The sequence below is a fragment of the Drosophila miranda genome, chromosome XL (genome assembly GCF_003369915.1).
Source record: "Drosophila miranda strain MSH22 chromosome XL, D.miranda_PacBio2.1, whole genome shotgun sequence".
Lineage (NCBI taxonomy): Eukaryota > Metazoa > Arthropoda > Insecta > Diptera > Drosophilidae > Drosophila > Drosophila miranda.
The window spans coordinates 9,131,306-9,142,641 of record NC_046673.1 but is presented as its reverse complement, the minus strand read 5'-3'; the positions used below and the strand labels follow the sequence as shown (position 1 = coordinate 9,142,641).

The 11,336-nt window shown below is 49.9% G+C and overlaps 2 protein-coding genes across 2 annotated transcripts; one reads left to right on the top strand and one right to left on the bottom strand.

Moving 5' to 3' along the window:
• The first annotated feature begins 2,823 nt into the window (after positions 1-2,823).
• Positions 2,824-5,904, top strand: LOC108164840 (protein O-mannosyl-transferase 2). The gene is made up of 10 exons (XM_017300766.2): positions 2,824-2,952; positions 3,029-3,112; positions 3,200-3,284; positions 3,354-3,458; positions 3,524-3,632; positions 3,692-4,473; positions 4,550-4,790; positions 4,865-5,013; positions 5,085-5,481; positions 5,544-5,904. Exons 1-10 carry the CDS (start codon positions 2,849-2,851, stop codon positions 5,735-5,737), a joined length of 2,250 nt encoding a protein of 749 aa, XP_017156255.1. The 5' UTR covers positions 2,824-2,848; the 3' UTR covers positions 5,738-5,904.
• On the bottom strand, positions 5,788-7,641 carry LOC108164841. Its single transcript, XM_017300767.2, has 3 exons — positions 6,844-7,641; positions 6,452-6,763; positions 5,788-6,385 (listed from the first exon to the last, which is right to left on the bottom strand). The coding sequence occupies exons 1-3, from the start codon at positions 7,396-7,398 to the stop codon at positions 5,975-5,977; spliced, it is 1,278 nt and encodes a 425-aa protein (XP_017156256.1). The 5' UTR covers positions 7,399-7,641; the 3' UTR covers positions 5,788-5,974.
• Positions 7,642-11,336: the final 3,695 nt, after the last annotated feature.

Genomic DNA, 11,336 nt, shown 5'->3' with positions numbered 1-11,336 from the left:
AGTGCATCGAGTGCCCCCGCTGTGGTTCTTGAAACTCTCACGTGCCTCCAGGTTTCTCCTTTCTCTGTCCCACCATATGGGTTAATTATGCGAGAGCGGCACTCTGGCGGGGCAGCACGAATTCGTTTAATTGCAACAAAAGGAAGCTAAATTGTTGCTATTGTTCGGCCCCTGCAATGGCAGCGGCAATTAGAAGGAAAATGCTTAATGACAGAGGCACCGGCGTTGATTGCCAGCGTTTTGCTAAGAGCCCCACCCTTTCCCTTTCCCTCCTTCCTTGCTACCTCTCCACTCTCCCCCTCACCTAATCCACCGCCTGTAGGCATCGCCTCCTCTGCCCCTGCCTCTGTGCTACCTGTTGTCCTACCTGTGCGTGTCGTGTCTCTTCTGGGTCGTCGCTGCAACGTTGCAACGCCACCCTGAGAGAGTGTCACACACATTAAGAGACACGTCGGGACACGCTGGTAGTCGACTACTGTGGCACCCCTTAAAGGATGATGGTACCACTGTGTTTGTGTGTGTGTGTGTGGGGGGGGTGGGGGGAGGGCATGGGAATGGGCACCGAACAGCAGCAAAAGCAATTCAACAACGGGCTTAATAGCCGAGCCGCAATTAATTTGATTGAAGCTGCCACACCGCGTGCCGGGCAACGTTTCTATCCAACAAATTGCCAGGCGGTCGGTGCAACAACAGAAACATGTGGCAGCAACAGAAACAGCAGCAGCAGCAACAACCACAAGCAGCGGCAGCAACTGTGCAGCAAGCGTGCAATTAACTCTTGTGCGCCAAGATCAAAGCGATTAAAGCCGCCCTGGCAAACAGTCAGGCAGACAGACAGACAGACAGACGGCCAGACGGACGAAGTCGCCATCCCCCCTTGGCTAAGACCAAAGACCTGTAGACCGACACCGAAGATTGGGACCAAGACGGGCCCCAAGACTCAGAATAAGCCAAGCGAAGCAGCCAGCTCTCTGACGCTTTATCGTCATCCTCATCGGTGTCGTACGAGTAGTACTCTCCGTCTTTGATATTCTTACGAATCGACCATTGGATACCCAGTGATCGAGAGTGGGAGAGTACTAAAATGTCTAAATAATAATATGTGATGCATGTGCATGGATGTACCGCGATATGAACGAGTCAGCTATATCCCCCAATAGGTATTTGACTTCTATACGTATCCGGGGGTATGCAAAGAATATCTAGCGATGGGCCTGAAACGTGGAAACAGCTAAAACGAGGGGCAGAGGCCGATCCCCAGGCAGCTCTGGCCAAAGCAGTGCCGTGGCTGTGGCTGTGGCTGTGGCCGTGTGGTTGGATTGGCCATTTACGTGCGTTAAATGTGTCCAAGAGCTGTGGGGCCAACGCAATAAATGCAGCACAAAACGAATTGTGGGACAAATGCACTTCAATGAGCCACCAAATGGCTATTAGCCATGGGCCATGCGCCTCGGAACCGGTCTCAAATTTCAATTTGTTTGCCATCCCACAAGAGTGGTACCGATTTCCATGCTAAATTATCATTAAGGCACAAATGGAGGAACTATTAGATATGACGGCATAGATTTGGGGAATTAGCATTGAGGATCGGATCTGTTGATTCTGGAGCCCAAGACACATCATCGGATGGGTTGGTGCTTCCTGAAAAGAATTCTTTGCGCCATTCTGATGCCTTGCTTAATTTTGATATTCCGTTGAATAATGATGGCTAACTAAAACTCTCAGCTCCACCCACAAAGTTGTATCCCATTGATGAATGCATTTTCTAAGAACCTAATTACTTAATTAATAAAGAAATTTTCTCAAAATTATATGCTTTAGACGTATTCATGCATTCGATTAGTTTTCCTGTATATCCTGATCCCGATACTAATTCTTGGTCTCTGTAAGAACATCAATAATTGCAAAATATCTTTGAAATGCCTTTAAAACAAAGACTGACTAGTTTATGCATTTATTAGAGCCTGGGATGACAAAGATTTCCGCAATTTCCTATAATATCCTTTTCCCTAAGGTATGCAGAATGTTGCCCATGTTTTCTCGACACATGAGTCTGGCCCATACAAATTGAATGTTGCCTCAACCTTTGTGCATGGAGTGGTTGCGTTGTAGATCCGTTGGTTCGGGCGCTCAACGGGGGACGTCTACATGACACGATATCTACATACATTGTACTGCATTCTAGAGACGCCACTGAGACCTGTTGATGAAAAGTACAATTGTACATGATTTCTTACATTGCATATTCTTAGGCATTGTATTCTCTTTAGTATCGTAGCCGTCCGTGAGGCAGCGCCACAATTTCTCTTTGGCGCGCACCACACGTAACATTCCATACACACTTACGTTTCATTCCGTACACTCTTACGTTTTGGTACTTTGATTTCATTTTTTTAATGCTTATTTTGGAAAAAATTATATTTAAGGAAACATTTAAAAATTAGCCAATCTTGTAGAAAATTTAATTATCAGAAGGATACAATTCTTTGTTTGGGCCTGAAGTCCTAGCTGGCTAGTAGTATCAATTCGAACATAAAAATCGACGAATATGATCTCAGATCATGGACAGAGACCGATTAACCCATTGTCGACCAGTCTAGGCCAGAATCAGAGCCAAAGTCAGAGCCAGAGACAAAGCCAAAAGCCAAAAGCCCAAGCCAAGTCGTAGCTAAATCAAGTCCAAGACCGGTTTTGCAGTGGTGCGTGGAAACGGGGAAAGAATGCCGAAAGAGAAAGCATTCTCCCGCGATCAGTTCAGTTGTTTTTGTTGACGTGTGCAGCACACACCACACCAGACCACTCTGGTAGAGAAATGCTGCTCCAGATCTAGGGGAAAATTCTAGAAAATATGGCAGCTAGCGTTGTTAAAACTCCCAAATGTCCCAGACGAGGATCGGCCAAAGAGCAGCAGTCCAAGGCCTCATCCAAGTCAAACAATGAGTCGAACAATGGGTAAGTATATCCCCGAATCTGGATCTGAATCTGCATCTGAAGCGAAACAAAATCAAAATCAAAATCTCACTTCCAGGCATTGGTGGATCCTACTGGCATCCGTGTTCCTCATTACCTTTGCCACTCGCTTCTACAAGGTGACCGAACCGGATCACATCTGGTAAGGCAGATATTTCCCCATCCCATCCCATCCCGGATCCCATGAATGGTCGAATGTCGTCTCTGAATGGGGTCGTCTCTTTTGCAGCTGGGATGAGACACACTTTGGCAAGATGGGGAGCTGGTACATCAATCGAACATTCTTCTTCGATGTCCATCCACCGCTGGGAAAGGTTAGTTCCAAGACTGATAAATACGAGTATACAATATTTGTATAAATCTGTATCTCTAACATCTGGCAGATGCTTATTGGACTCTCTGGCTACTTGACTGGCTACAATGGAACGTTTCCGTTTGAAAAGCCGGGGGATAAATACAACGAGACCGCCTATCAGGGCATGCGATATGTGAGTGTATATTCGGAAAGAGATAAACTGTATCGGCATCTAATGCTTTCTGAATTGTTTCGCAGTTCTGTACGACGCTGGGGGCCCTGATCATGCCCATGGGCTTCGATACTGTCTACGATCTGACGCGATCCCACGAAGCGGCCCTGCTCTCGGCAGCCTATCTCATATTTGGTGAGGGATTCGAAAACACCTTCAACCTTTGAACCATTTAACTGAAATCCTCCGTTTAGATGTGGGACTCCTGACGCTGAATCAGTACATCCTGCTGGACCCCATTCTGCTGTTCTTTATGATGGGCTCCGTCTGGGGCATGGTGAAGATCTCGAAGGCGACGGCCTCGGGTGGGTCCTACTCGGTCCGCTGGTGGTTCTGGCTCTTCCTCACCGGCACCATGCTCTCGTGCACGATCAGTGTGAAGTTTGTGGGTCTGTTTGTGGTGCTGCTGGTGGGTCTGCACACGGCCACCGAGCTGTGGCTGATCCTGGGCGACCTGGGCCAGCCGATTGTGGAGACGCTCAAGCAGATCGCCTGTCGCGCCATCACCCTCATCCTCTGGCCGATCCTCCTGTACACGCTCTTCTTCTACATCCATCTCAGTGTGCTCAATCGCAGCGGCAATGGCGACGGCTTCTACAGCTCCGCCTTCCAGTCGCGTCTCATTGGCAACTCGCTGTACAACGCCAGCATGCCCAGGGACGTGGCCTACGGGTCCGTGGTGACTATTAAGAACCACAAGACGGGCGGCGGCTATCTCCACTCGCACTTCCATCTGTACCCCAAGGGATCCGGCGCCCGCCAGCAGCAGATCACCACCTACACGCACAAGGACGACAACAACAAGTGGGTGATCAAGCCGCACAACAAGCAGCGGCTGCCCAAGGACAAGCTCCAGCTGCTGCGGCACGGCGATCTCGTCCGGCTGGAGCATTTGGTGACCAAGCGGAATCTGCACTCGCACAGCGAACCGGCGCCCATGACCAAGAAGCATCTGCAGGTCACGGGCTATGGCGAGGTGAGGTGGTGGGGCCTCAGGGCCCCAAAAGACTGCAATCCAATCGAAACTGTTTCACTTTCTTGGCCCATTGCAGTCGGGCGTGGGCGACGCCAACGATGTGTGGCGCGTTCTCATTGTGGGCGGCAAGGTCAACGAGACGGTGCACACGGTCACCTCCCGCCTGATGCTGATCCACTACCTGCAGAACTGCGCCCTCACCTCCAGCGGCAAGCAGCTGCCCAAGTGGGGATTCGAGCAGCAGGAGGTCTCCTGCAACCTGAATGTTCGCGACAAGTACGCCCACTGGAACGTCGAGGACAATGAGCACAAGTTGTGTGGGTATTATGATCCCAATTGGTATCCTTCGGCATTCCTTTCTTCACTTGCCTCCACTTGCCTCTGCCCGCAGTGCCCAGTGTCAGCTTTAGTGTGTATGCTCCTGGCTTCTTTGCGCGCTTCCTCGAGTCCCATGCCGTCATGCTGCAGGGCAACGCGGGCCTCAAGCCCAAGGAAGGCGAGGTCACCAGCAGACCCTGGCAGTGGCCCATCAACTATCGGGTAAGCCAAATCGAATCAAATCAAATCGTATAGATTCCGCATTCCACATTCGATTCCGTACTTCCTTCCAGGGTCAGTTCTTCTCTGGCAGCAGCTATCGCATCTATTTGCTGGGCAATCCCGTGATTTGGTGGAGCAATCTGGTATTTCTTGCCCTCTTCGTGGCCGTCTTCCTGGGCAATGCCATCCTGGAGCAGCGACGCGCTGGCCAGGCTCGGGCCCTCGTCCGCTCCCAAGCGGACAGCGAGGACAGCGAACCCTCCACCACGGATGTGCCTCTGTGCACCTGCTGTCCAGAGGAGCAGCAGCTGTTGAGGCAGCCGCGGAAGGACCACAGCGACCCCCTTCGGGCCGCTGCCTGGCTCTTTGTCGGCTGGCTGCTCCACTATCTGCCGTTCTGGGCCATGGGGCGGGTGCTCTACTTCCATCACTACTTCCCGGCGCTGATCTTCAACTCTCTGCTGACAGGTGGGTCTCCGCCGTTCCCTGTTCGCCCAAGACTGACTCCCCTCTGATCTCTCTGCCTTTAGGGGTGATGTTCCACCACATAATACAGTCGCTGCCGCGATGGATACAGCACGTACTGCTGGGCGGACTGCTCTCGCTGATCGTCTACAGCTTCGCCCTGTTCTCGCCCCTGGCCTACGGGATGAGCGGGCCCCTGGCCAACGAGCCGAACAGCACCATGCACAGCCTCAAGTGGCTGTCCACCTGGGAGTTCTAGTTCTGGGCTCTTGTTTAGTATAGGGTAGAGAGCAGACATGAGTAGATATATACATATGAATAGTATTTAATGTTTAGATTGCGCTTACGACTACGTACCGAATAAAAGTAACAAAAAACAACATAAAAAAAAAACACACATTAGTACGAATTGGTGCCAAAAAAAACGTTAAGCCGATGATAGATTGAATATAAATAGATCGATCAGACATCCCCCCACAGGCCCCCACAGGTCGGATCAATCGAATATGCCGAGCTCATCGAAGCGACGGAGGGCATAGCGCAGGGTGTCCGTGGTGCGGGGATTGGAGGAGAACATCAGCTGGACCTTCGTCTTGGCAAAGTCCGGATCACTGAGGGCCTCGATGCTGATGTCGTACGAGTCCTCCTTCTTCATTGTGACCATCGGCAGGAAGGCGTACGACGAGAAGAAGCCGTACAGCTCACGGGCCCTAATCTCCTGCTGGATGTCCGCATAGCTCGGCACGAACTCAAAGTGCATCCGCTCGAGGCTCTCGCGCAGGGCGCCGTAGTACGTCTGGATGAGGAACTCCCGCCGGTGGATGAGCACATCCAGCTGGACACTGCTATTCAGAAAGAAGTTGATGTCGCATCCGGGACTCCCGAAAAAGCTGTTCTGAAAGTCCACCTGCAAGCGGGAAGGATTAGGAGACTGCCAGAGGATATACAAATGAAAGGGTGATGGGTGTCTTACAAATATTGCATCTATGGGCTTTGTGGGCTGCTCGTCGTCGTATTTGTACATGAAATTGTTCACCCAGAGATCGCCGTGATTCAGCACGGTTATCTCTCCGGGCAGGGACCGACCGGTCGTCACCAGGTTCTCCTTGATGTTGTCGCAGTGGCGGTGCAGCTTGTCCGCCAGCTGCTCATAGCCGGGCCACTCGGCCACCAGATTGGCCAGCGTTCGCAGCTGCAGGGCCATGAAGTTGATGAAACGCTCGTTTGTCCGTATGTAGTTCTCGTCCAGCATGCCGCTGGTGAAGTGCTCCCCCACGCCGGGCTCCTGCAAAAAGGAAACGAAACAAAAACAGGGATAGGAACACAGCGACACGCAGGAGGGCAGACGCCCCGAAGAGTACTCACCTTCTGGGCCAGGAGCATGGAGCTGGCATGGAACTTGCCCAGCTTCTTGAGGATCACCACGCAGTGCTCCTCGTTGAGGCCGCTCTGGCGGCTGGCCAGCTTGTAGCCGTACTGGGTGAGGTCATCGAAGACGATCGTCTGGATGGGCTCGCGGGTCGTGTAGAGGCACTTGGCCCCAAACTTGGAGCCGTCGCCAATGAGCACCTCCAGCTTGCCGAGCACATCGAAGTAGAAGATCTTCTCGCGCAGGTAGACGGCCAGCTCCTCGAGGAACTGGGTGGCCGGTGTGATGGCAATGCTCTTGACTATCATCGCCAGCTCCTCGTCCAGCTGCCGCTTGCTGCTCCGGTACAGAGCCCTGGCGCGATAGATCTTGCTGCAGTAATTCTCCCCACCGCCGCCACTCGATTCGGCGAATATGATCTTCTTGATATCCACACGCATGTCGCGCAGGCCATCCTCCAGGGCGGCCTTGAAGAATTCCTCGTTTAGGTACTTGGGCGGGTCGCCAGTGCGCCTCTCCTTATCCTTCTCCTTCTCGCTCTCCAGCTTCATGCTGCTGTCGTCCCCAGAACGAGTATTCAAGATCCGGCCGTCAGTCAGTCAGTCAGCAGTTGGCAGTCGGCAATCGGCAATCGGCAGTCAGCAGTCAGTGTCCTGTCTATTCTAAGTGGTGTCCTATTTTCAGTATCCCTTCGCTTCGAAATCTCTGGATTGTTTTCGTACTACTCGTATTGTCTGGCTCGTGTAATGGCTGGTCTAGTGGTTGCGTCTGCGTTTGCGTTGCTTGGGAAACTGTGGCCCGCCCAGGCGACTCCTCTAAATATAAGCCCTTATCAGGTGAAGGCGCTGCCGTCAGCGACGCCAGCGTCGACATCGATTAAATCGCTTCATACACACAGATATATGCTAGACCATATCTCTGGCTATATACTCACCTCTCGGCGTACATATCGGCGGGGACAGTGGCGGGGAGAATAGAATAGAGCACAGCCACAGCTACAGGTCGCCTGCATAAATTTCCCATAAGCAAACGGACACAGACACCGATGCCATTAGTCGAGGGCATGATAGTCAGATGTAACATCTGGGAATGTTGAATTTTAGCATGCAAAATATGTTTCTGCGGCACCGATAACCTCTCTCCCCCCAATCGGAATAGATCTATAGATTCTACAGTAGAATCTTAAATATGCTTTCGACTCGGAACTTCGCATAAGGGAAAGGCTACAAGCCGCTAGATCGAGGAATGTGAACGTTCTACTAGGTTCTTTCGAACCTCTCCCCCCCTTCAAAAACCTCTCTGGGTGTGGGTGGTCCGTCCCTGGCATTGGATCTACATGCATTCGACTCGGACATCATCGTGAGTATCATCCATCAACCTAGGCGAGCCAAATACGACGTGTCCAGCATACTCCGAGTACCATATACCATCCATATACACCCATATACACACATATTTGTACGTGTGAGCATGTGTTGGGTGGACACCTATATATTGTAGGTATGGCTTTATAGATTTTTATAGCTGTCATTAGTCTAAGTAAATGATAAATGCGTCTGAGCGTTCGTTGAGCACTTTGTCCATGCTAGCAGGCTGATGCTGATTAAAGAGCTCCACATATATTCGACATAATCGTTGGTTTCGTTTCTTTTGACAGCACTGTATCTTAGAATTGGTTCGAAATTGTTAATAGGTTTTTGTTGTGCATAAATATATACTATATGATGGAAAGGAAAGCAAAGCGGAACTTTGGGCAGAGAGATTCGACGTAGAGTTCTATCGCCGGGCGGGGGAGAGCCCAGAACTCGAGACATTTGAAAAACGACAATGGAATGCTCAACGAGATTATGGCGATTATCATTTGTACGACTGCGGAATCCACAGCACGTGGTTCGATTTCGAGCTTATCGAGAAGCAGCTGCCTACTATAATCGTACTATAATCCCCATCAAACCGATCAAAGTCGTAAACCCAATTACAAGGCACAACAAATCAACGATAGCTCTGCTCTGCGTTGTAGGCCGGGCTAACTCTCCTTTTGGCGTGGTCGGAATGCCCCAACCATCCTTCATCCTACATCCTCTGACTCCAGCTTTGGCTCTGACGCTGGCTCTGAGAGAGAGCTGAGAGAGTGCTAGAGTCATGCCAGGACAGGACATGAGTATATGACCTATAGAAAGCCCAGGCGTTATTGCGAACAGCGTGTTTTATTTGGTCGAATTTCTATTGCGAATTCTATTGTTCCTCGAGCATTCCCGGCGACGAACAGGTGCCATGGTCCAGTGGCAGGGCCTCTTCCTGGCATCCTGTCATTCGAGTCCTGCTCGCTTAGCTCAGGCTCAGCGAGGTCTTCGTTTTAAGCCAAGTCTGGAGAACTTGACGCAGACTGGCGAATGTTTACGGTATTTTTGGTCTTCTTGTTGAGGCAACGCCTGGCCCTAACCTTGCTGCTGGTATAAGGGCTGGCCTGTATGGATTCCTATGTGAATGACGGTTCTGCCTGTCGGACCAATCCACACTTACCGAACGGACGAAGCTCATCTTCTGAGTTGGGGAGAGCTTGCCCCAGGTCCGCGAAGCCTCTACGGCGCACTGGCCCGGCGACATCTGCGAGTGCTTCCGGTTGTAGGCTCTTAGGAATTGCCGAAAGCCGATGTTTTTGGTGGCGCCTGTCTCGCCCTTCAGTTTGCTCAGGAAATTGCCCATGATGGAAACGAGATATTTTTGATACTAAGGAATTTAATTGTTTTGAGGCAAGACTCAGTTCAGTTCAGAAATGAGGATAAATAACCAAATACCCATACACAAAGGAGTGCACTATGTCAAAGCATACTTTCTTCTGTAAATTCTGTCCAACCCATTCGAATCATCAAGAAAGTATGCTAAAGGATAGAACAGATCAGAACAGAGCACACTAGACCTCTCTAGAGAGTTCGTTGAATCTCCAAAGGAACAATATCATTCATTCGCTGGCAGCAGATAAGAATTAAAATCGTGATTCGAGGGCGTGACTTGGGCTCTACTCTGCACTGGCCTTGGAAAAACAAACAAAATGCAGTGCAATGTCTTCGCAAAAGTCGCATTTGCATATACAGATCCGAGTACGGGTATACATATGTATATATGTATATACTAATCGTATCTATATGTTCTCTTCGAATTGCACAACAATAAAATTACGTCATTTGCGAGAGGGAGTTGCGGGTTTGGTTTCGTGCTATATATTGTTTGATATGGGACGATGGGACTGTGGGGATCGTGGATGCCAATACGTGAGGATTGTGGCTTGAGCACGGCTCTGTTGTAGATAAACGGCTGCTCGGATGACACATCCGAGACGAGTCTAGTGATGCGAAGATACGAAACTATTCTGGGACGACCTTTGACCCGTGTCTGGCTGCCGTCTAATTAGCTCAGTTCCTCCTTTGCCGTCTCCACGCGAGAACTACTTGGACATTGGGTTTGTACTGGTATTCGCTCATATTCATGTTGACCCGCCTGACACCGGCCATCGGTCTTCGCCATCTCTTCCGATTATACTTCCCCATTAGACATCTATTCTGTCTATAAACTGATCTGAACTGGCTTGTCTAATGTCTACTAGTGTTTAATGCCTAATGCCTGGCACTAAGTAATCTCAAATGACGCATTAAACAACACAAAGTGTGCGATCTTAGAGTGCTGCCTAATCGGCAAACAGATCTGGAATGGCCTTGGCAATGGAAGTGCAACATCTCCGAGACTTGGCCACAGTTACAGTCCGCAGTAGCCAGTTCCCCGTATCTGTATCTTTTCATTCGATTTTGGTTTTGGTTTTGGTTTCTGTTTCCGAGGCACTGCCAGAGAGACGCAATCCATAATTGCAGTTCACTGAAGGTTATCTCTCACGACTACGAAAAGAAAGCAGAAAGCAGAAAGACTAAGGGACAAACGGAAATTGAAACCGAAACCGATCGAGGGTGCGCTATAAAATATATTTTATATATAGTATATATTTAGATTTAGTGGAAGCTATACGAGTGCGAGTAGTGTGGGAAACACGATCACCATAGAGGTATTCGTACCAGTATTCCTTGATGTTCTGGAAGTATTTATTCTCACTATCTGCTGATACTCCGCATCGGAATGGCCATCTAGCAGACACTATATGACCTACGTCTACAATAACTACTGCCATACATCGATATCTATGTACACATACGAGTATGCCCATATGTATAGGTAGTATATCGCTTGGCCAGACAAATACAAAACCTTCACTTACTTGAGCCTCCGTCTCGGGAGATAGAACACCAACAGAACCGCACTATGCAAGCACTCGACTCCAATCCGATCCTATCTGAAGATCGATACCTCGATACCTAAAACGAGCACTCGTACTGCTCAATGGGTAGATAAACATGCGATTCCTGATACCCTCCTCCAGCATAGGGCGACTCACTTCGGTATAGAAGTGCTCTTATCTCAAAGTTAAACCAATTTACAAGGA